Source organism: Phasianus colchicus, chromosome 18, assembly GCF_987193195.1.
Source record: "Phasianus colchicus chromosome 18, bPhaCol1.hap1.1, whole genome shotgun sequence".
NCBI lineage: Eukaryota > Metazoa > Chordata > Aves > Galliformes > Phasianidae > Phasianus > Phasianus colchicus.
Genome location: NC_143453.1, coordinates 12,658,350 through 12,682,401, shown reverse-complemented (window position 1 = coordinate 12,682,401; position 24,052 = coordinate 12,658,350). Strand labels below are relative to the sequence as shown.

At 51.0% G+C, this 24,052-nt stretch overlaps 2 protein-coding genes across 4 annotated transcripts; both read left to right on the top strand.

The window, feature by feature from the left end:
* The first annotated feature begins 512 nt into the window (after nt 1-512).
* On the top strand, nt 513-10,880 carry SEPTIN5 (septin 5). 2 transcript variants are annotated; one of them, XM_031592816.2, is made up of 11 exons: nt 513-808; nt 3,986-4,082; nt 4,455-4,541; nt 4,642-4,765; nt 4,916-5,050; nt 5,712-5,829; nt 6,170-6,271; nt 6,766-6,862; nt 8,007-8,142; nt 9,764-9,866; nt 10,016-10,880. In XM_031592816.2, the coding sequence occupies exons 1-11, from the start codon at nt 719-721 to the stop codon at nt 10,070-10,072; spliced, it is 1,146 nt and encodes a 381-aa protein (XP_031448676.1). In that variant the 5' UTR covers nt 513-718; the 3' UTR covers nt 10,073-10,880. The 2 variants fall into 2 exon arrangements, with proteins under 2 accessions (XP_031448676.1, XP_031448679.1); XM_031592819.2 differs by lacking the exon at nt 513-808 and adding an exon at nt 895-917.
* A 142-nt stretch (nt 10,881-11,022) lies between these two features.
* Nucleotides 11,023-17,862, top strand: GP1BB (glycoprotein Ib platelet subunit beta). Of its 2 annotated transcripts, XM_090152741.1 has the most exons (3): nt 11,023-15,747; nt 16,440-17,124; nt 17,382-17,862. In XM_090152741.1, the coding sequence occupies exon 2, from the start codon at nt 16,523-16,525 to the stop codon at nt 17,117-17,119; it is 597 nt and encodes a 198-aa protein (XP_090008867.1). In that variant the 5' UTR covers nt 11,023-15,747; nt 16,440-16,522; the 3' UTR covers nt 17,120-17,124; nt 17,382-17,862. The 2 variants fall into 2 exon arrangements, with proteins under 2 accessions (XP_090008867.1, XP_090008866.1); XM_090152740.1 differs by having other exon boundaries at nt 16,440-17,862.
* The last annotated feature ends 6,190 nt before the right edge of the window (nt 17,863-24,052 follow it).

Here is a 24,052-nt window from a genome sequence, read left to right as displayed (position 1 = left end):
TTGTGACTCCATTCTACGTGCCAGCATGTTTACTGCCCAGCTCCTGGAGTCGTGTTGTTATATGAGGTTATAAGCTTTTGTTCGTTTCAGATAAATTCATTTGCAGCTTCTGTGGCTGCACAGAAAAGCCAAATTGCAGATCTGATATTGCAGTTTCCAGACTTGAAGGTTACACGATTTTTCTGTGCTGAGCCATTGCTGGATCCAAGCGCTTATCAAACGCACGGGTATTTCTTGATATCAAAGAAGGGGTCGTTCGGAGCCCGGCACTTCTGCGCGCACGGCCAGTAGCAGCAAAGGGCGAGTTTCCCCGCGGCGATCCTCAGTCCGGGCTGCTCCGGGAATCCGAGGGCCGCTCCGGCCGGATGAGCGGTGGGGAGCGGAGCCGGGAGAGGGGCGGCAGCCGTTGTGCGCAGAACTGCGGGACGGGGACGGAGCGACTGCGGACGGTGCGTGCAGTGCCGGCCCCGCAGGCGGGCACCTCCCGCGGCACGGCGGGGCGGGAAGTCCCGGGGCAGGAAATCCCGGGGCGGCAAATCCCGGGGCGCTGCCGTGGGAGCCCGCAAACGTCGCCGCTCCTCGCCGAGCCGCCCTGCGCGTGTGTGCGGCCGTGGGCGGGGGGCTGCCGCATGGGTTTCGCGAAGGCTGGGAGGGAACGCATGGGTTGGGTGTTTTTTTTCTTGGCCCGCAGTGGCTGGCTGCGCCGCCGGCCGCGGTTATGGATTCGCTCATTATCCAGGAGCGGTTAGTGGAGAGGCTGCTTTCCCCGCGGACGCAGGCACAGCGAAGCCACCCGGCCAGGCTGAAGGTACGGGGATGTATTTATAGCGGCACGCGGGCGGGGGGAGCGTGGTGCCCGAGCGGCCGCTGCTGTGCCACGGGAGCCCTGCGAGGAGCGACGGAGCGGAAGGAAGGCGGTGAGGAGGAGATGGCCGGGGGCAGCGGAGGGAGGGGAGGGGAGAGCAGAGCCGTTGGGCAGGGCGGGCGGACAGCCGGGATGCCGTGTTTCCGTGCCGTTATCTCGTGCGGCGATTCTCCCTCGGAACGGCGTGCGCGTGCCCGGGCAGCTCGGGGCACGAGCGGTGCTTGTGGTTTGCGTGGCCGCGTTCGGGCTGCGCTTTGCAAACCCATTTTCTGCGGCAAACGCTGGTGGGCGAGCGGCTCTGCCGATCTCCCGTGCGTAGCAGCAGGCCGGAGGAGACAGATGTACGCGGGTTGCGTCCCAGGGCTGTTGGGGCTGTGGATTCATCGGCTTTCTGGCAATGAAAGGAAGCGAAGGTCCCTCTGTGCTGAGGGGAAGGGCCGTGCTGGTACGTGCAGATGCAGATGTGGTGGCCGTGCGGAGGAAGGACCGCCGGGAGGAACCGGGCGGCTTCTGCTTCCCTGCTACCCCGCTTCCCTGAGCCGGGAGCCGCCGCCCTGCAGCTGGCAGCACGGTGACGCGGTGCTGTGAACGTGAGCAGGGCGTTCAGGGCCTGGCTGGGCCGGGGGCACCATCAGGATCCCAGCACAGCCTTCCTCATTTCCAGGCTTAGCTCCAGAAATAGAGCGGGGGCCATTCTTCAAATGTTCTGTGGTCCTGCGGTGTTTAATTTTAGCACTTTGGGATGCACTCAGCAAGCCTCATTTATCTCCAGGATAAATGGTAAAGTTGTGTGATGTCTGCTTGCTCTGAATAGCACAGCCATAAAGGAGATGAGGGAAGACGTAGGAGTGATGGAGACCTCTCTCATACCTGCCTCTCTCCGTGGCTGTAGGACAGCAAATACCTCAGTAATGGGGATCTCTGCCCCAGGCAGAATCAGAGCTCAAACCTGCCGGTTCCTTGGTTCCAACCGACAGGGAGAGCATGGCCTGCCAGGAGCTGAGTGCCTGTCTGAGTGATGGAGGATGCAGGGATGCAGTGTGTTGCTGCAGTGTGCTGAAGGAGGGTGCAGATGACAAGTTTTGCTTGGCGTGGGGAGTTTCTGTTTACAGCAAGGTCCCAAACGTCAGCAGTATCTTCTGGTGGGCTCTGCTGTGCTGCATGCAGTGCGTTCCCAGGCGTGGGATAAAGGCAGCACAAGGAGGGCTGCTGGCAGCACAGCCCCACACACCAGAGTGCTGCTGGCCCTACCCAGAAAGCCAGCAACCCAGAAAGCCCCCTCCATTCTTGCACCAGCCCTCCCTGTGCTCCCGTTGGTGCTCTCCATCCTGTGCACGGTGGCTCTGCAGACAGCATCCATGTTGTGTACTAACAAAGATTGAGCGATGTGGAGCTTTGAGCAGGGCAGGCACCGGGCTCAGGAGGTTACTGGGGCTCCTTACATGCCACATTGATTTTGGCACGCTGAGATACCTTGCAGTGGCCTGATGGGAGCATGCATTGTGTCTCAAAGCTGATATGTGTGAACCGTGGGATGTGCTGGCTGCGGTGCAGGGGCCGAGGTGTTCTTTCCCAGTGAAGGGCTGTTAAGAGTTGACCACTCAGCACTGTTTCTCCTGCATTTCTCACCCTTTGCTTTGTGCACATGATGGTCATTGGTTGGGTGGGAGAGACAGAGCTGGGGATGGGTTTTCCCCCGCAGCTCCAGCTGCCTCCTGCCGTGGGAGAGAAGCTCTACCCTTGAGCTTCTGCTCAGTGCTGCCCTGCTTTATTGCAGGGGAAATGGCCACCTGAGCCACAGGAAAAGGGCAGCATTCTGCGCCAGCAGGATCCTGCACCAGCATCCTGATTCTACTCAGCTATGGGGAAGTACCAGCAGTACAGTAAATCCATGCTTTCTTGGTTGGGCTGAACAGAAACAAGAGATCAGGTTGAGCCAGTTACACCTGGCTGAAGTAAGCAGTGTTGCACCAGAGATCTCCGCTGTCAGCCTTTAGTCATCTAGTTGAAAAAAACAAAGAACAGAACAGCAACACACCCCAAGCCTCTGCCATGGTCTTATTGGTCTGTGCTCAGTGCTGCTTCACGTGCAAAGTCTCTGCACAGAGCAGGCAGTTTTCCTTCCAAGGCTGTTAAAAATCAGCACAGGTCCATTCCCTGTGCCCATGCAAGAGCTTGGCTGTGTGAGAGCCATAAGGGGGAAGCAGGCGGTGTGTTTGTGCTGCTGAGCACTGCTGATCCTTGCACTGGGAGGTTGGGCTGTTACCTGTGTGCTTTGGTGGTGGCTGTGTGTGGTTATGTTTTGTTGGGCGACAAGGTGGTCAGAAAGAAAGAAAGGAAGAGTTTATCAGGGTCTGTGTTGCTCCTCGTGTGCCTTCAGTGCCCTTGTGCAAAGCACACTGTGTCTGTGGGGTGGCTGCAGCTTTCGTGTGGTCAGGGAGCGGGGACTGCGGGGCAAGAACTCATTCTCTGGCAATACCATATGTAATACCCTCCCCAAAGGCACCTTGCCAGTGTACTCAAAAATTTTGCATCACCTCACCTCCTGTGCTCCTTAAGCTTCCATCTTGTCAGAAATAATACTGGAGATTATTCAGGATTACCTCTGACTCAGCCAGGAGTGGCTGTGACAGAGCAAGAAATAAGCCCCTCTCAGCTCAAGCAGAAGCCAAACCAGGGCGCCTTCGGCTGCCCAGAAGCCCAGGGGCACTAATCACAGAGTCCAGTGTGGGCTGCACAGCTCTCTGTGGGGAGAGATGCACAAATCATACAATCATAGAATCTTTCAGGTTGGAAAAGTCCTCTAGGATTATCAGGTCCAACTGACAACCCATCCCCACCATGCTCAATAAACGGTGTCCTTAAGTGCCATGTTTCTTGAATGCCTCCAGGGATGGTGAGTCCACCACTTCCCTGGGAAGTGGCTGTGACCTGGGAGAGGTCCCTGAGTCTTGAGGATGTGTGTGCCATGCCTCACACTGCTGCCAAGGCGGGACCCACCTCTCCTCCACCCCTTGGCTTTGTCTCAGGGCTTTTCAGCTCTTCTAAATCCAACTCCCTGTTGCTTGAGCAGGGGTGGTGGCACACCCTGACCTGCTTCTGTCCGCCTCTGCCCTGCAGGACCATGAGAAGCAGTACGTGGGCTTTGCTACTCTGCCGAACCAGGTCCACCGGAAATCTGTGAAGAAGGGTTTTGACTTCACCCTGATGGTTGCAGGTGAGGCTGCCCGTGGTGGGATGGCTGGGCCGTATGGTGGGTGCACAGAGTGGGCACTGAGCATGGCTTCTCCCCTAGTGGGGGTGGTTTGGGTGGTAAAGGTAGGGCCAGATGGAGACTGAGGGAGAGAGAAGAAGAGAAGGGAGGATGGAGGAACTGCAAGAGTACATTTATACAAGGATTGAGACATCTTGCAGCAAAAGTCCTCCCACTGCTGGAAAAATGTAATGCCCATAAACAGCTCTTGACAGCTCATCTCTCTCACTTCCTCTGCCTCAGGATTCAAAGCATTGCTCAGAGTTTTATTTGTAAGTCAATTAGTGGGTCACGTTGCTTGCTTTTTCCTCCTTCCTTTTGCACTTTGTCAATTAGGAGAGTCGGGGCTGGGCAAATCCACACTTGTGAATAGCCTGTTCCTGACAGATCTGTACAAAGACAGAAAGCTCCTCAATGCAGAGGGTAAGTTGGGGACAAAGGGGAGAGGGCCAGCCTGTTGTGGGTGTGAGTTGGGATCCCCACCATTATTGCAGGGCTTTAACTCATGTGTTCCTGTTCAAAGAGAGAATCAACCAGACAGTGGAGATTGTCAAACACACAGTGGACATTGAGGAGAAGGGTGTCAAGCTGAAGCTGACCATAGTGGACACACCAGGCTTTGGAGATGCTGTTAATAACACTGAATGGTGAGCAGGCTGCAACTTGGCCACATCTGTTTTCTGTGGATGCTTCACTGAAAGGGGCTCTGACAGTGGGGATGGGATGATGCATCATAGTCCCTAGGGACAGCATCTGTTGCACACATGGTTTGGTTTAGATTGAATTGTCTTTCTCAGCTGGAAGCCCATCACTGACTACATCGACCAGCAGTTTGAGCAGTACTTCCGTGATGAGAGCGGCCTGAACCGAAAGAACATCCAGGACAACCGAGTGCATTGCTGTCTCTACTTCATCTCGCCCTTTGGGCATGGGTGAGAGCCTGCTCCAGGGATGGGGCATGACTCAGGCTGGAAGGAAAACCTTTGTGCCCCTGGGTTGCCCTTCAGTTGCTCATTTGCTGTCTGGCTGTTGGTGCACATGGAGAACCACCCAGCTGCTGCCCCTTGATGAGCATAGCCTCCTTCCTCCTCTCTGACAGGACAGACTGCCCATAAGCAGACAGAGCTGATCTCCCTCAGGTCTGCAGTCTGTTTTGAAATCAGGAGAAATAATGCCATACAATATCTTCTTATCTACCTGAGCCTGAACAAGGGGTAGGAAAAAGAATTTTAAGTTGCCTTCAATCCCTCCCAGGCCTTGCTGGCTTGTGTGCTAACCTAGTCAAGAACAGCTGCAGGGGACGTGCAGGCTGCCTTCGACAGGACAGCTGGTGGGAGGCCAGGGCTGTGACCTGGGCAATATTTAGTCTGTAAGGGGAATACTCAGCCTCTGTCTGCACGACAAGTGTCAGCATCTGAAGTCTGAGACAGCTTTCCTGCAAATGCAGGCCTAGATGAGAGCTGCCCCACATTCTTGTGACAGTACTGTCCTTTTCCCTTCTTTTTGGGGATGGTGGATGAAGTGGAAGAGGCTGGAGGGGGGATCTGCTCGTTGTGTCCTTGCCAATCATGTCCCTCCTCATCTCTGTTGCAGGCTGAGGCCTGTGGATGTTGAGTTCATGAAGGCTCTTCATGAGAAGGTTAACATTGTACCCCTGATTGCCAAAGCTGACTGCCTGATCCCCTCAGAGATCCGGAAGCTAAAAGAAAGGGTGAGATGTGCTTCTTCCACAGCAGTATACCTGATGTGGTGGCAGGGATGGGCTGAGGAAGGAGAGCAGTAAATATGTAAAGATAGATAGTGTATGTCTGTGTGTGTGTATGTATATATATATATCTGTATGTGTATATATATATATATAGTATCTGCAGATTGAATTGCAGCATGTGAAACATGTGAGAAGGGAAGTGGTGTCTTCAGAGAGGCCAGCCCTACAGGAAGCATCAAATCCCTTCCCCATCTGTAGGCAACAGTAAATCCATGATATTAAACCCATAATTTCTGTGCTGTTCAGTGGAGCATCTTTTTGTTCTTGTTTTGCATGGACTCAGATCCGGGAAGAGATTGACAAATTTGGCATTAAAGTGTACCAGTTTCCTGAGTGCGACTCTGATGAAGATGAGGAGTTCAAGCAACAAGATAGAGAGTTGAAGGTAAGAAACCAGTTCAGTGAGAGGCTGGGAAGTCTGGCTCTTGGGTATGCTGGTTGCTCTGGAAAGATCCAGAGCTGTTCTTTGTGTGCCAAAGCCCTGTGCAGTGATGCTGGTACCCCGGAGGCAGCCGGTATTGGTTCACGTGGTAGACAGACAGAGAAGGGAGCTGATGTCCTTGCTGGTGCCATGAAGTGTGGCATTAAGACACGGGACTTCAGGTGTCCCACTAGGTGGCGTCAGTCTTTCCCCGGTGTTCCCTGGGTGTATGTTTGAGAAGAAGGCTGAGTTGTATGGCATGGAAAAGTCAGGCTGGGAATCGAGCCACCTTCAGATCCCAGTGCCTGAGGCTTTTGTCTGTAATTGTGTTGTGGTGTCCCATGCATGTGTGGATGTCACTGTGTCTTTCCCTTGCTCCTCCTGTTCTCTGCCTGAGCTTGGCCCTTGGAGGAGGAATCTGTTGCCAGACACAAGCTCAGCATCACCTCTCTTTCCAGGAGAGTGCTCCTTTTGCTGTCATTGGCAGCAACACAGTGGTGGAAGCTAAAGGCCAGCGAGTCCGTGGACGGCTGTATCCATGGGGCATTGTGGAAGGTAAGTATGGTGCCTGGAAGCTGGCACTGTGAGCATGGGGCAGGGAGGGATGGGGAAGGACATAGGTGGGCCTGTAGAGCAGAAACTGCAGTGAGGAATTCAATTCTGCATGGCCTTGACCGACTGTACTGCCTCTGGCACATAGGAGGGTACAAAGTAGGGTAGAGTAAGTGCTGTGACCTGCCTGGTGTGTTGAGCACTCAGCAATCACCATGCCTCCAAAGCTATGGTGCATTGTTACAACACATGTCCTGGGAGGAGCCTGGCTGTGGTGCCCCTGCTGTGGGGCTGGAGCACTGTGTGTAGGTCCTTCCAAGCAGCAGTGAGTCCTGGAGGGAGGACTGGAGGCTGTACTGCCACATAATGCATTTGTCTCTAACTGTCTCTAACTGTGTCTTTTCTAAAGGGAGAAATTTCACAAAGTCCCTAATAACCTTGGAATGGCTTTTGCTGCTATTGTTGACACCCCTGTGCTGGCACATTGCTCTATGGTCTTGCAGCTTTCAATCCCAAAATCCTGTGTGTTTGCTTGTGGGTTGGTGCCAGCTGCTTGGGATGCCCAGCTGCTGGCTCTTCTCTCTTTCTGGCTCTGGAGTGGGCTGTACCTGTCTGAATGCTGGTAATTGGCAGAGATGAGCTTGGCAAAGCAGTCTTTCAGCTCTCCAGACTATTGCCTGCTGGTAGCTTTGCTCCTTAGGGGCTGGTTGAAGTTTCTTACTGGAAACCACCCTGCCTATAGTGGCCTTACAATCAGTCTGAAATTCTGGGAAAATGACCAATTTGTCTCTAACAGTTGTTGCCCTCACTGGGGTTGTAGTAATGACATCCTATGTATCTGGGAGCAGCATCCTCTTTCAAGGCTCTACTATACGTGTTTAATTAATCCTCTTACCAGAAAAAGTCCTGGGAACACAATGACCTCGGCAGCCTGGCCTCAAGGCTGACAGGCACAGAGCATCACTGAGACCTATGCCAAGGCGAGGGGAGAGTCTTTGGCACACGGAGTGGGAGAGGGGGGCAGGATGGGGAAAGGGTCCTGGGTAAATTTTGTTTCAGGCCTGGGTTCTGGGAGGTGAGAAGGGACTTCCTGAATGGAGCTGGTGAGGTGTGACGTCCAGGTGCTCACCTGTTCTTGCTTCTGTAGTGGAAAATCAGGCACACTGTGACTTTGTGAAGCTGCGGAATATGCTGATCCGGACACACATGCATGACCTGAAGGATGTCACTTGTGATGTCCACTATGAGAACTACCGAGCTCAGTGCATCCAGCAAATGACCAGGTGGGTCCCTACCACTTTGCTTAGGAGCGGCAGAGGTATCCTGCTCTCTGTGGAGCTGGGGCTGCTCTCAGAGCTTGTATGGGAAATGGCGCTGGAAAGTAAAACAGCAAATCCAAGTTTGTCTCCCACAGCCTGAGACTACAGCAGGGATGTTGCTGAGAATCCTTGTTCCTGTTCAGTGAGTCCTGCATGGATCTTGGGAAATAGGCCTGGAGAAAAATGCTCTTTAGAAGAGCTGTTCCTATCGCTGGCTGAAATACATCCAGCCTAATGAAACGTGGGCTACACTGTCTCCCTGGTGGAGATGATAACTGTGTGTGCTGCCAAAGAGGAAGGTATTTTCCAACTGCGGTTCCATCCAGAAGACAGTGTGACCCTTGGGATGCTGCTGTTTCTCAGACAACAGAGCCCAAGCAATTAGCAAGTGCCTTACACATCTCCAGGGATTTCTTTGCTTTTGACTTGCTTCGCATTTCATTCTCTCTGATTTTAATCATAGAGATCAGAAAACACTCTTGGGCTTTTCATTAGATATTGGTGACAAGTTTTAAGTGGATTTGGGCTCCTCTGTTGTAAATCATTCCTTTCACTTGCTACCTGAAATGGCTGGGTGACTCTGTGCTGCTGCATGGCAGGGTGGGAATAGCTGCACCTCAGCAGGGAGCAGCCCAGTGTGTGTGCAGATGTGAGTTGGCATGTTGTGTCCCCACACAATGTGTTCCTGTGCTTCTGCATCACAGAGGAGCCTGTCTTTTTCAACAGTGGTAATATGGAGTCCCAAAATAAGTATCTGAAATGCTAGAGGTCTGAGAGAAGTGTCACAGTTGCTATTTAAACAGTCTATGTATCTATTAAAAGAACAGAGTGATAAAAAAGCAATAGCTTAGCTCAAGAGATACTGACAACTTTGATGCTATTTCTCACGCGGTGGCCGATCCCTTACCAGTGGAGTCTTAGAAAAACACTGTGGCCATTTCTGTCAGTGGGATAAGGTTTCTTAAGAGAAACTTCGGAGGGGGATGTACCGAACTTCAGAGCTGGAACTGATTCAATAAGGAGCAAACAGCGACTCCAAGCGGTGAAAGCCCGAAAGTGCTGATTTGAATTTCCAGCTTTTCTGCAAAGAGCTCCTCTGACTTTCAGAAGTCACCTTCCTTTTTTTCCCCTGCACATGTGTTTTTCCTCAGTGTTGGCCTGGACTGAGTTTTCTCTGGTAGTTACCCACGAACTTCTGTTTTGAGGTGCTGGAACAGCTGCCCAGAGAGGCTGTGGATGCCCCGTCCCTGGAGGTGTTCAAGGCCAGATTGGAAGGGGTTCTGGGCAGCCTGGTCTAGCATGAGGTGGGAAGGTTGATGGCCCTGCATGTGGCGGGGGGGTTGGAGATTCATGATCCTTGAGGTCCCTTCCAACCCTGGCAGTTCTGTGTTTCTGTGATTCTTTTGTTGGCTGTACTCTCATTTTGCACCTGAACACATCCTACACATCTTTGCTGGATTCCCCCACAGGCTCTGTGCATGGCTGGCTCCATGCTGCCATGTCTGCCTTCAGCCATCAGGTGCTGACACCAAAGCCAGCCAGCCTGAGCCATAACTGACTGCATTTTGTCCCTCTCTGTCTCTAGCAAACTGACTCAGGACAATAGGATAGAAAGCCCCATTCCTATCCTGCCTCTCCCAACACCAGACACTGAGACGGAGAAACTGATCAAGATGAAGGATGAGGAGGTGAGAACCATTTCTGCCTGGACCTTCTTAGTGCTGGAATCTAACATGTTTCTCCAGGATTGCCCCACAGAGGCTCTCCTGGAGCTTCCCATTCCTGCCTCCCACCACCACGGGCTCCTGGTTGATTGTCTCTTCTTTGTTTCATGCAGCTGCGGAGGATGCAAGAGATGCTGCAGAAGATGCAGCAGCAGATGCAGGATCAGTGAGATGCAGGTACTTGGAGGGCAAAGGGAACCCCCAGCGACCATCTGAGGCCTGCCAAGAGCTGTGGATGTTTGAAAAGAGGTTTCCCACTGTATAGAGACTTGTGGACAAGAGCTGCATTCGCATCCTCTAATTTATTAACAGCAAGGCTGGCTTTGCAGCCAGCTGGTTTGTGGAGAAGGCTGTTCACTTAACTGTTTACTGATGTGTATTTCTTTTTTTAACAATTCTCTTTCTTTTTTTTCCTCTTTCATTTTATTTTGTATTTTTTTTAAGGGAAAATAGACTAGGGAGTCTCTAAGGCATCCTAAAAAAAGAAAGAAAGAAAAAGAAGAAGCAGATTTTCCTTTCCCATGTACTGATCTCTTGTTCGGGAATGCTGTAGTATTTAAAGTCCTGGTTTCTCTGGTGTACGAACTTGAAGAATATCTGTGTCAATGCACGTAAATGTTTACTCCTGACTGAGGTGCTGTGCCCCCTCCCCTGCTCCCCTTGTCTGGGGCCAGCACAGTTCTTGTCAAGGCAGCCATTCCCTCCTGGGAGTTCAAGCTGTGCTGCCCAGAGTGCAGGGCTGGGGGGTTCTGTGTGCACTGACCTGCTCAGGGGTCCTGCTGGTTGTCTGCCCTGGTTATTTTGTTTGGCTTTTTTCCAATTGGTTGATTAGGTTTGTTATTCCTACCAAGAAACTCCAGATTTTTGCACTGAGTGGCAGGGAACTGAGTCTCTCAAGGTTTGTTAAAAGAAACAGCTTCCACTGCCTTCAATTGTGTCTTTCTGGCAGAGAGCATGAGTTGTTGAGGACTGTGAGGAGGAGAGATGATGGGAGTGAACACCTCCCCAGCCTGCCTGCCCTGCTCTCAGCCTACGGCAGGCTGGGGGTTGACAGGAGCACTGTAGCTGGAAGCACAGGGCCTGCAGAGGCTGGGTGAGGGTATCTCATGGCGTGGCTCTGATTGTCCAGCTGTTCAATCTCCAGTGCCTGCACTGAGGAGCACCGCAGCAGCTGCAGTTCCTGGCTGGGCCTGCTTTGGAGAGAGAGAAACACTCAGGGCTGAAAGCCCGGTAGCAGCCCGCATTTCTGTCTGAGCTTCTCCTAAGGAAAGGGGCAATTTCAAATGCCTGTACCAGAGATCTTACAAGCTGCCTGAGCAGACAGGCTGCTGCAGAGAGCAGGAGGTGGCAGGGGGCTGTGTAGGTCAGTGTGGCAGGTGACAGGAATGTTGCTGTACGTGGCTGAGTGCAGCCCGGCAGACTTGGCACTCCCCCTTCCCTTCCCCTGGGGCACAACCTTTCTCCCCCTCCCCAGCTCTTTTCTGTCTCACTGCTGGGAAAAGCAATGGATCTGCTGGGCAGAGATAAGAGCACTCTTTGGGCAGCAGCAGCTGTCCTATTTTTGTTTCTTGCAGTATTTTTAACTCCTAGCACAACCAGAGGAGAGCTCCAGAGTGTGATGTGCCTAACAGGGCAGGACTGACCAGCAACACTGCCGCACTCACAGGGAATCAGGGGCTGCTGGAGGGAGAGCATTTGGCTCTTACCTCCAGTCCAGGGAGTGCTGCCATGGGATGGGCCCTTCTGCTCCTTTGGCTGCCAGCCCAATTTCTCTGTTCCCTTTCTCCCTTTGTGTCAGTTCCCACATCTCTGGCTCTTTACAGTAGATCTCCCTGTGCACAAAGCACAATATTGGCCAGGAATACCCAAACCCTAAATTCTGTTTATTGGTGCTGCATTTCTCTGATTCTCCCTGTTGGGCTCTAGAGCTCTGATCAGGGCTTTTCCAGGAGATGCAGAGGCAGGTTCCAGTTATTATTCCCTGTATGGAGCCTCTGCTCAACCAAAGCATGGGCTGTAGAGGAAGGAAAGAGATCCTGACACTGTGGAAGGACAGAGCAGGAGTAGAAGCCCACTGACAGGAACGTGCAAGCTGAGTAACAGCAGTGTCCAAGGCAAGTCCCTCCTAAGCAGCCTTCTGCTGCCTTGGGGGTCGGGAGGTGGGGATAAACTCCCCAGGACAGGGGTGCAGGCAGCTCTTCTGGCTCAGTGTTTTTTTCTTTCCTTCTCTGTGTCAAGCTCATAAGTGACAGTGGAAGTGCCAGCCTAGGAGAGGGAATGGGTTCAGCTTGTCTTCAGTAACATGCCCAGTACCAGACGCTTAAGGAGGAAGTACAGCCTTTTTCCTGCAGTGTGTTTGCCTGAGCAGTCTGAGGTAGGAGCTTTCTAGAGGTTTTCTGGGGCTGGTTTGCTGCTGCTGGAAGCAGGTGGAATGCTGAGTTCTCAACTTTATCCATGCTAGTGTAACTGGAAACAACTGCAGTACCTGTCCCCTCTCTTTTCTCACATGAGTCTTGCCTGTTAGGAGGATGTTCTGTTACATTTGAGCCCTGTTTAGCTAGAGATAGTCCTCTTTAAAATAATTAATTCCCAGGGAAAAACAACAACAACAAAACCCCAGACCTCTACTCTTTAGCATGCACATGCATCAGTGTGTGTGCTGGTGAGAGCACAGTGTACTCTGGTCACAGGCAGACAGGGCTGCCTGAGTGTGCATCTACCTTGTCCCTCTGGGTGAGGGAAGTCTCCATCAGCTCAGTGCCCATGGCTCCTAGATCAAGTTAATAGTGTCAGCTGTGTTCTCTACAGTGCTGAACTCTTCAGATACCAGCTGGCAAAGACGATTTGAGCTGCTCTTATTCAAAACACATAGGAGTGAGGCAGTACAGACACAGCTTCTACAGATGGGCAGAGGTACTGAAATCCATGTCCTGTATAAAGGTTCCCTGCCCAGAGCATCAGAGTTGGGGGGCTGCCTGGAAGTGGATTAGATTGACTTTGGAGGGCATCAGGGTCCTGGACTGGCTTAGAAGGTGACACCTGTTTATTAAATGAGGGTTTTTTTTATACGGTTGCACTGAGCTGCACAGTAAGCTGAGAAGATAGACCAGAACAAGTGCAGCTCAGTCATTTGATTTTGGCAGTGAGAAGTGTGGATAGGAAGGCAATCTAACACCTCCCCTTGCACTCAGCTTCCATAGTCTCCAATGCAAACTCTGCATCCCCAGGTACGTTCTCACACTTCTGCCAAGCTTTGCCCAGCCAAGCTAGACACAGCAGGGGCTGCGTCCTGCTCAGCAGAGCCGTCTGTCCCGGGCTGCAGCTGGGCTGGTTGATACACACCATCTCAGCCCTTCTGCCTGACTGGGGAGGGAGCCGTGGCATGAACTCCTTGTGTGCTGCTGCTGTGCTGGTCCTGCCTGTGCGGTCCTTCCTGCTGCCTCCCCGCATGCCTCCTGCTAGAGAAGGAGGGGCTCTCACTTCTTGTGCTGTGTGATGGCATTCCCTGCTCCTTCTCACAAACCCAGCCATGCTTGCTGTAACACTGGCTTGCTTCTACCATGTGACTTCCTCGCCCTTCGCTCCACTCCTAAGCTCTTTGTTCCCTGTCTGTCATGTTAGGTTATTATAATATATTTTTTGTAAATTTCTGTTTGAACATTTTGTCATTGTGAAAAAAAAAAAAAAGAAACCTTTTAAAACATATCCATTTTATTAAATGATTATTGTTATTATTAATAATGTTTACTACCTGAATTGATCAGTGAAATAAATACATTCAAAAAACCAACCTATTTCTGTTTGATTTTCAGTCTTCTTCAGCAGCATCGATGATACATTATGGACAGGAGAGGACAAAAGGACTGTTTGTCCTTTTATTCCGTTCCATCGGAGCAGGCTCCAGGCAGGCACAGGATTTCTGGACTGTGCTTATGTCAGAGGCTAGACAAGCTGATCCTGAAGTTCTCCTACCTTTAAGCTTCCCCTAAGAAGCTGTGTAAATTGGCAGTGGGCAGCTTGGTGGGATCCAATCCCAGGAAAGTAAGTAACTGAAGAAGTGCTGCTGTGTTCGTGCTGTGTGCACAGCCAGGCAGGCCAGGCTCTGGATTAACTCCATGCCACACCTGGCCTGAGAGCTGCTTGTGAGTAAAAGTAGCACTCAAATGCATGAGTGTGGACGTGGCTGAGCAAACTTTCTGTGTGGTAGTTGAGCTTCTACCAGGTAGAATGCAGGAAAAAGTGGGTTCATTTGTTAGCCCTGGATCCCTTTCCTTCTCTGTCTGCCTGCCACAGTGAAACAACTGGAATGATCTGCTCCAACCTACTAGAAATTTAAAGGTTAATTATTTTGTTTAGAGCATCACAAAAATATTATGCGTTGGTTAGGGCCAAATTCTACTTCTGTTTGCAGCCCAAACGGTCCTAATATCAGTGTTCATTCTGAGTGTTTCATGTTCTGAAACTGAGCAGAAACAAGAAAGTAATTCTGGGGGCCTTAGCCTCTAGCATAGCCAATGCTTAGAGTCTGGCCCATGGCAGAAAAATGTCTGTGAAAGTGTAAGCACCTTGACAAGATAAGATGCTGCTGAAATGTTCTGAGTATATTTTTGACCCTTGTACATAAGTTGAACAAATAAGTTCAAGTATTTATATAATGGAACTTCTGAATGAAGGATGTGGTCAGTTTTTCTCAGTAAAGCTTGCTGAGTGCTGACAACTCACTTAGCCTATCAAAAGAGCAGACCCTTGGAGCACTATCTTCCCCACTCTGTCATCCTTCCTGTGGAGCCAACCAACTTTATTTTGGTGTAGACAGTGAAATGACAAGAGCTGTATGTTACCTCTAACAGTCAAGAGAGGATGGAAGCACACGGAGGACTTTCTCCTTGGCTCAATTACCAACACCAGCAGGATCACTGGAGAACAGTTTCTTTCAGCTGATGTCCCACTGCTAATTAGGAGGAGATCTGTGCCACTGCTTGTCAGGGACAACACACTGATAAGTGCTAGGGATCACCACTCTGCAAATACAGCCTTCATGATAAAATGGGAAACCAAAGACCATAGAGCTCAGGGACTGCAGTACAATTTGGTAACATCAGCTTCCAGGTTTAAGTGCATTTTGAATTACTAATTTTCACTTGAGACTTTGTGTTGTTTCTGTTGGAATGGTGTCCTCTTTTACCTCCTTGTTTGGTCTGCTTGGTTCTATTAGCTTGTTCCAAAGGGCTGGAGGATAAAGCAGGGCACTTGGATGCACAGGATTCCTCAAAGGGTGTGTATGAATGCATTAGCTGACTGTTAACTAGGCACATGCTAACAGCTGTGCTTTTTTTCTTTTGTATTACCAAGAGCCAAAGGCTCCAAACTGAGAAAAGGTGGAGGAAGCCCTTCTCATCCACTTACAGTAGTGAGAAGCAGTCTTCACCCCACAGATATTTTGTCCGTAGAATAAGGAAGCATCCAGGCGGTGTAGTTTGCTGCCATACTTGAATTCAGTGCACGTTTTGGCTACTTGTTACCCAGAGCGTGTGCACAGAATCGGAGTTATGGCTACTGGCAGCATCTCTGCCAGCAAAAGCATTTTTGTGAGCCGGGTCAGCTCCCGCTTCTTGGAAGACTTGCCTAATGAAGACTCTGCTTCTGGTGGCATGCAGCAGACTTGCAGGAAGGCCTCGTGTGGGAGGTGTCCCTGGGATGAGCCCGACCCTTATCTTGTGGGCCAGCTGCAAGGGGATTATCTGGGAGCTCAGCTATGCAGCTGCAAAAACTCCTGCACTGCCTTAAGACCTTTCAGTTGTATTTACTGTAAAGGCAGAAAGCAAGCAAGGATTGATCTACCTCGGTAAGTCAATGAAACTACCTTCTGCTCGTTCTTTCTTCTGCCCCCCTTTCATTCAGCTGACAGACTGCACGGAAAAACAGTGCCTTGCTGCAGGCACGTGCAGTAGTCCTCTTAAAAAAGTTGTAGCAGTTTGTGTTTGGAGGTGGCGTGAGGCTGCAATGCCTCTTTTGTATCACTGGCCCTTGCCCCTCAGAAGGGACACAGCTCCAGATTATGTGTCTGCTGGAACAGTGTCTGGTATAGAAAATTCTGGGGATTTCCTCCCTCAGAGCTCAGCACCCTGTGTTTGCTAACGACTATTTTATCATGTCTATTCAAAACTGGGAAGACTATTTTAAACTTGTGGTAATAGTACATTTATTTCTGAATCTTCTCTTGCAGTTTGCACGAACAAAGCTTTGCTTACAGATGTATCTCAGAGCTATGATAAGACATGAACAGTTTCATATTCTAGTTTACTTCCTGTCATCAGTTGTCTCAGCTACCCTAGTAATGCTTCTGCAGTAATGCTGAAAGTATCAGCAACTCTTAAATGCTTCTGAAGACGAGTGGAAATTAATTGGATGGCTGCAGCTAAATCAAGCATCAATCAGCTCATAACCCCCTCAGGGCTAGAAAGACCAGGAGTATTCCTGCTCCTGTAATGAGAGACCAAGAGTTTTCACAACACCTTTTTTAACTCTTCTTTTCAGATCTCTGTATCTTACAGATCGTGGTGTCTACTTGCCTGACCTCCACCTCACCCACTCTCACTGGGGAGTGTTTGCAGGTGAAGATGAGCAGAGGGATTCTCTTCTTGTCCCTCCTTGGCTTCCTCCCATTCGTGATACCTACGTGCCCTCCACCATGCAAGTGTGCCACCAACATTATCGACTGTATGTCAAAAGGCCTAACTGTAACAAAACTACCACTGGCTTTCCGGCCCTCGGCTGAAATCATCAACCTCAGTTACAACAGGCTCACCTCTATTCCCAGGGGGCTCTTTGATAATCTGAACAGCCTCCAAACAGTGCACTTGCAGGGCAACCCTTGGGAATGCAACTGTGACATCCTCTACTTGCGCTCCTGGCTGCAGTGGCAGCAGAACCGGACCTTTTACAGGGATGTGAGATGCGCCTCCCCAGCTCACCTTCAGGGCCGGGTCATCGCTTATCTGACAGAAGATGAGATCATCTCCACGTGCCAGTACTGGTACTGCACCCTGGCTCTCTTCTCTCAACTCATTCTCATCATCCTCCTTTTCCTGCAGGCTGTCTTGGTCATATTCATCATTATCTACCTGCAGAGATTTCGGAGAACGACTGCCGAAGCCCGGAGCACCACCTGGGATCTGTATCAGCACTCAGATACCGGGTCCCTACAGGAGCGATAAGAGTTGTAAGAGTGGGGGTCCCCCTCTGCTCTGGGTGTTGCTGTGCCAAAACCGTGTGGTTACGAGCCCTGAGGGGACTATTTAGTGCAGAGTCTGACCCTGCCTGCAGCCCGCGGCAGGACCTGGAACTGATCAGACACTTGTTCCGTTTCCAGGGAGCAGATCTTACGCTTCTTAATGCTTTGAACACTTCAGCACGGTCTTCATTGCTTTGCTTTTGCTGAATTGCTGAAAGCAGTTCCGTTTTTATTTTTTTTTTCAGCCTAAGGAAACCATAAACTGCAGCGAGCAGAATGACCGCGGCAGCGCTCGAGCTGCTGGGGTGCAGCGCTGCATCCCCCCGCGCCGGGGTGGTTCCAGCCGCGCGGTCCCTGCGCGTGTGGTTGCTTTGTGAGGCCGGGGCAGAGGCGCGCGCTGAGCGCGATGCTGGAGGAACGCATCCCGCGCTGCAGGACGCTGCTGGCCCTGCCTGAGCGACAGCAGGTTTCCGCTGCCTCAGTCCTCCGCCAGCAGAGCAAACAGAACAGCACGGCTGTTCCTTCCTGCGGCTGTGTTTGTAACCTTCTCCTAGCGCAGTGTTTTTAGCCTCCTGCTGGTTTTAGTGCTGGCTTCAACGTTCCTACGGCGCTCCCGGCGCCGTGCAGAGCGGGCTCTGAGCAGCTGCCTGCCGCTGCTCACCGTGCCTCCGGGTTGTTTTGTAGCGAAGCAAAACCGGAATAAAGCAATGGTGAATTACGCTGTAAGCGGCGTTTCTCGGCCTCTCGTTTCCTCGCGCTCCCTTCCGCTCGCGCCTCGCGCTGCTCCGGGGGGCCGAGCCCTAACGGCTCCCTCACGCCTTCGGGCCGCTGTAGGAGAGCGGCGAGGCGGAGGCAAGGAGCCGGGCTGCCCGCTGCGATGCGTCCGAGGAGAGCCGCGGCTCCGCCGCAGCGGTCCGTGCCTGCCCCGCCGAGCCGTGGAGCCCCGGTGCGGGGAGCGGCCGGAGGAGGAGAGCGCGCTGCGAGCCGGGCGCCGCCGGGAGGAGCTCGGCCGTGGCCGCTGTTGCCGGGCGCCGCGGGGCCGTGGAGAGGAGCTGCCCGGCACGGCGCTCCGTGAGGCCCTGCGACACCGTCAGATCTCTGGTTTCTAAGCACGCTTGCGTTATTTTTATTATTATTACTTCTGAGGAATTAACTTTCCATAGGAACAAAAAGCCTGCGTTTGAGGCTGGTTCCTCCCAGGTGTCCTTTTCCATAATCGAGGCTCAGCTGTGCAAAGAAATACCACAACCGCCCTGGCTCAGCCGTACTGCTCCCGTCGCTCCTGTCCTCCTCGTTGAAGTCCATGCAAAGTCTGTGACGAACCGTCTGGTTTCCCAGGACCGCTGCAGACTGTGCTCACGTGCCAGAATGACCCCCGGGTTTGCCTGCAGGTTTTTAGCTGATTTCCCCTGGTCGGAGCGTGTCGTTACACCTGGAGCTGCTCCTGCCCGTCAGCGCTGCTGTGGGGCGCCGGGGAGCCCTCAGGACTCCATGTGCCCACAGAGGCAGAGCAACTGCTGCCTTCGGCTTTGCTTCCCAGTGTCCTGACCGTATATCATTAAATTCTGGCACAAGAAAGGTAAAAAGCCTTTTTGGCATCTTTTACACCTGCAAAGAATGTGACCAACCATAGCAGTGTGATAATGAATTACACTGAGTGCGGAGTGATTTGTGGGCCGTGGCAGCACTTATAATCCATAAATCTGGAGGCTGCATGCCTTGGCTTCTCCTGGCTAGGAAAGCTGCACGTCACAGATGCTTTCCTGCCCTGCTGGCCTGAGGAGGATCTGCTGTGCTGCTGCTGAAGGGAGCTCTGGCTTTCTTTCCAAATGGAGGGGCTGTCCAAGGCTGCACAGCGATCTCTAAGAGAAACAGTGGTGAAACAGAGCAAAGATGGGTGGAGGCTATTTAAGCTTCTTTGCAAATCCCTTCATGGTATCAAGGCCAGTCCAACACCTGAGCATGCTAATGGCTGCCAGGCCTGCTGGATGGGCTGCTGCACTGCCAGAGGATCAGCTGCTTCCAAGCAGCTTCTTTCTTTGAGAGACACTGACAGGAAGAAACAAAGAAAACAACAACAAAAAGCAGAAAACTAAACCAAAATGTATTTGCAGTCTGCGTGATGCAGAGCTCCAGACCTGAGGTGTCAGAGGCAGATTAGCACCACCTGAGGAAAGGACCCAGCAGCTGGTAAGTGACTCTGGGTTAAACATGGTGGTTCTTCCCTGTTTCCAGCATGGTGGGTTTAGGTGTCTGCATAGTGATTCATGCATATGTTGTAGAGCAAACAAGTCATGAAAACAGCAAGCTGATTTTTGAACCTGGAGAATTTTAGCCCTAATTCCCACAGAGATCCACTTCTTCAGTCCCTGCTCCTTGTGGTGATGGTGGTTATGTTTTGCCTTGAGGTTGCTGCAGGTGTTTGCTCATAATTTGATTGGGTTCACATGACATCTGGGACCTTATCCCTTTGATTTAAACAGACTTCGATGTTTCACCCTCATCTGTGGGATAAAATACACACACAAAGAACAATTTATTTCCTTCCACTGCGTGGCAGGGTCACTGAAATAAACTGACCTGTTCTGTGCAGCAGTCAGAAACAAAGCAGTGCTTGGAGATCCTGTGGAAGCAAGTCCTGGAGAATGGTATGTTCCAGTCTCACTTTGTCACAGCTGTGTGCTCTGTGTGCCCAAGTGGAACGCTCAGTATTTGCCTTGATGGCAGCCTGGTCTGGGATTTGTTGCACTGCTTACAAATTATGACAGATATTTTTCATGGTCGTTAATTTGGGGCTACCTGGTCTTCAAACTCCTGATTTCCCTTCAGTGTTTAAGTATGCAGGGCATCCCAGGGAGTGCCAAGAAAAGCAGTGCTGATTCAGCATCATGGAGCATCTTGCCTGTCCTCGGGTTCGTGGGAGGAGAGCTATTTCAGAAGTGTTTGGAACTTATTTTTACTTTGATGGTATATTTGCATATGAAAACTGAGGCTCCCTCAGGCTCACAGCTCTTTTTATTGTAAGTCTGTAGAGTAGAGCACAATATCTAATTTAATAAGTTTATACAAATCATTAGTTATCTTGAATAAATGCTTTGAAAGCAGCAGATTGCAGTGTTAAGGTTTGTTTTGAAGGCAGTATGTATACATGTACTGCATATCTGGATAAAGAGAAATATTCCTTGAAAGTACAGGACAAAGCTCTGCTGCAAGACGTAAGAGATTTGAGTGGTTTTAGTCCAAACAAACAACAACAACAAAACAACCATGAAATCACTCTCTTTAAACCCAAAAGCCATTTTTTTTCCATTTCTTTGCTCCTGTTTTACTCCTGTTCTGAAATGTTTGTGGCAGCAGGGAACAGAATATACTGGGAGGAATTTCTTTTTATTTCCACACAAGGGGATTAGGCTGAGTTATGAAACCCAAATGCCAAGAATGCCCTCTGTGGATAACACACGGCTCAGACCTCATGGCATTGATCTGCCGTCCCCGTCCGTCACAGCTGATGATTACTCCTAAGCTACCCCGTCACAGCTGCTTGATGCCATACTCGTCGCTCGTTTTGCAGGGAAACAGAGTTCTCTACGTAAGTGGTCGTTCTGGAGCTGTTTCCCATACTGCCGTGCAGTTTGGGTTTGCCCAGAAGAGGGCAGCAAACAGCTTTTAATCTCCTGTTTGCACTTACTGGTGAAACCGACGTGACCCGGTCCAAGCAGCAAACACTGCATTTGCAGCCTGTGGCGTTTAGTTTAAGCAGTCTCTTGTTGGCAGGGAAAAGTAGGCACTGTGTTGTGATGGCTGTGATGGAAACAGTCTCGGTTTGGAGGGCTGAAATCCCACCCATGGTGGATGGATGTTGATTGTCACTGAGCAATGAGAGCAGGGAATTTGAGTTTCCCCTGGCATGCCTGTTGGAGGTGGGAAGGTGTGCAGAGGATGAATGGAAGGCAGGAGCTGTGAGCGTACCTCTGTAGGGCAGAAGTGCAGAACAATGCAAAGTTTCTGGGGCTGAAGTTCCATTTAGTGCTGATGTTCCAGTTACAAATCATAGCCCTCGGTTTGGCTGTCTCTCCTGGGATAAGCTGTGCTGGCGTTTGGGGAGCTCTGTCCGCAGAGGCTTTTAACTCCATCACTCTCAAGCTCTCCAAGAGGCGGTGCGGGTGCCCACGCTCGCTCTGTGTCTCCATTACCCAATCTTTCAACACAGTGTCAGCAAACTAATTTTTTTCCTGGGATGAGACTTTAATTCCCTCGCATTGATCATGGCCAAAGTAGAGAGCTCAAATGGAGATTTTATTCCAGAAACAATGGCTCCCTTATGTGCTGTGGCATGATCTCTGTGAATGAATCTGCTGGTGAAAAGAAGTCTTTTCCCCAGGCTGTTTTGTACCTTTCTCTGGTGAATCTTCATATTTGATCAGTGGCATGGATTCCTGCAGAGAGAGAGATAAAGCATGGAGTCTTTATATTCCAGGGAGCATGAGACAACGTGGCAGTCACTGAGACTTAGGCATCGTATTTAGTTTCCATAAATCTCCAAATGCTGCAGCAAGACCATCTGCATTAAAACCCCTGAAGTAGAGGGCAGTTTCCCTGTGTGGCTCTATGTGGTTTTCTGCCTTTTAAGTCCTCCCTTCAAGTTCACCCCAAAGCCTCCACCCTGTGCCAAGCTGTCATCCTTCTTGCCTCACCCTCAGCTCTGCTGCCTCTTTGGTCCATCCATACCTGCTCCCCCCACCCTTCCAAGTGCTGCCAACATTTCTCAAGTTGTACATAAACTACAGCTTGCTACTTTCCTGTGTTTGGTTCTTTGCTGGCCAAACTGCACTGAACACATCAAATCAATTGATTTGATGGTCCAATGCAGAAGGCTTTGAATGCAAGACACTGGTGAGCTTGTTCACTTCCTCTCCTCTCATCCCTTCTGCCAATGTCTGTCAAGAATGCCACTTTAATGGCTGGTTTGCTTCCTTTCCTCTTTGCCTTAGATTTTCAAATGTAGCAGAAGCAATATGGTAATTTCTGTGTTCCCTACCCCTAGGTGAAGGGAAATTCCTTCCAGGTGCTGCAACTGAACTTCAGTGTGCAGACCCCCTGTGATGTCCAGCAGTACTTCAGGTAGATTTTTTGTATTTATCTGTTATCTGTAACTTGAAAATAACACGAGTGTGGATCTGACAGAAGGCTCTGCATTAAGTGCAGCATAGTTTGAAATCTGTAGTGACATTCACACTCTGGGACAACTGCAGCGATCCACGGGTCTTGGAATGAGTCCCAGCACCCCTGGAGGTGCTGAGCTGCTGGTGTTGACACACTGGGAGTCCAGTTCCTGCTGCATTCCTCTCGTTTCAAAGGAAATATCAGTCGGGAGGGAACATCTCCCCTGTCGGGCAGCAGCTGGAGTACGTATCAAACAGGAGCTTTGGATGGGCTCAGAGGGCAGGTCAGCAGGCAGTGTCTGGCACGGAAGGGAGGGGAGCAGGCCTGGTGCTGGTGGCTGGCCCAGCCACAGGGGTGGCCTGGTGTGAGCACAGCCAGGGACCTGGAGCTCCCTCCCATCTGTGTGCAGCCCTAGGGCTGCTGGTGAAGGCTGCCCTGGCCACAGTGCGGTGGCTGGCAGGAGAAGTGGGTGGGATGTGTTGCTGAACCTCAGACATGAGCCATTTGTCTGCTCCCTGCAGCCTGGCTCTGGCACCGGCAGGGTTACGGTGACTCGGTGCTGATGCAGGCTGCCTCGCAAATGCAAAGGACAAGAAGCATGGAAAGCTGAACTGTTGGGTGGGATTGCTCTCCTTGTTGTAAGAGCTAGCAGGAGCCTCTCTAAACTGTGCTGTGTTCTTAATGACTAGAAGAGATTACTCTTATTAGAGTGCAGGGCGCCGTCCCGTATCCCTGTCTGTAGCACTACTTCTGAATCCTTGGGCCAAGACTGGGCTACCAGCGTTCCCTGCACGCAGTGGGACAGGCTGTACTCTGCCTGGCAGCTGCAGGGTGGCACTGAGGCTGCAGGGATTCTGCCAGGGCTGCTGGAAGCATCAGAGCTCAGCAGCTATGATGACAGCTGACCAGCACCACCCCATCCTCAGGCCCTGAGGCTTCCCTGAGGGAGGAGGCCTACAGAGCTTGTGAGTATGAAGAGGTTTCTGGCAGCGAGTGAGAACATTCACTGCTGTCCATTTGCTGTGTGAGCTGCCTGCAGAAGGTCCCCTCATTCAGGTGGGGAGCAAGATCCTCACTGCAGAACCCAGCCTCACAACTACCCATGCTCACAGCAGACTGACAGCAAGTAGTCCGCAGAATGAAGTCTGTGTACACAGATGTAATGGTAAACTACCAGAAGACAGCAGAAAAAAAGGATGGTTTTCTGGCAGTGAGGAGCTTGATATGGGCTGATTACTGAGTATTTATAAATGCTGAAGCAGCTTTTGCCTACTGAGTTGGCCTTGCTGTGTCCTCAGCAGTTTCTACAGATGGAGAATGAGTGGCAAGAATAACAGAGAAGGGAGGATCTGGTTACACGCTTGCAGAGGAATGCCAGAATTTCTTTGCCTCTGGATGCTGGTTCACCTTTCTGTCTAATTCAGCCCTGTTTGAATCTAGCAGAGAAGGAAAGGGAGGCTCTTCTATTGGGTTTTCTGTCCGTTTATGTCAAATTGTGCATAAAATAAAACATAAACTATACTGGAGTTGCTGCATCTAAGCTTGCAATGGAGAGAAAAGCACTTGAACTTGTGGGCTGCCACGAGGTGTGCTACAGCTTCACAGCAAAGCAGTTTCTGTGGGGACTTTATGAGCAAAATGAGAAAGCTGAATTCTGTTTTACTGAGTAAAGTTATCAAGAAAATCAATCTCATAAATTTTAACATCTGTAAGCGCTTTGAGATTGGTGAGTGAAAAATGCTGGGCAGAGGGA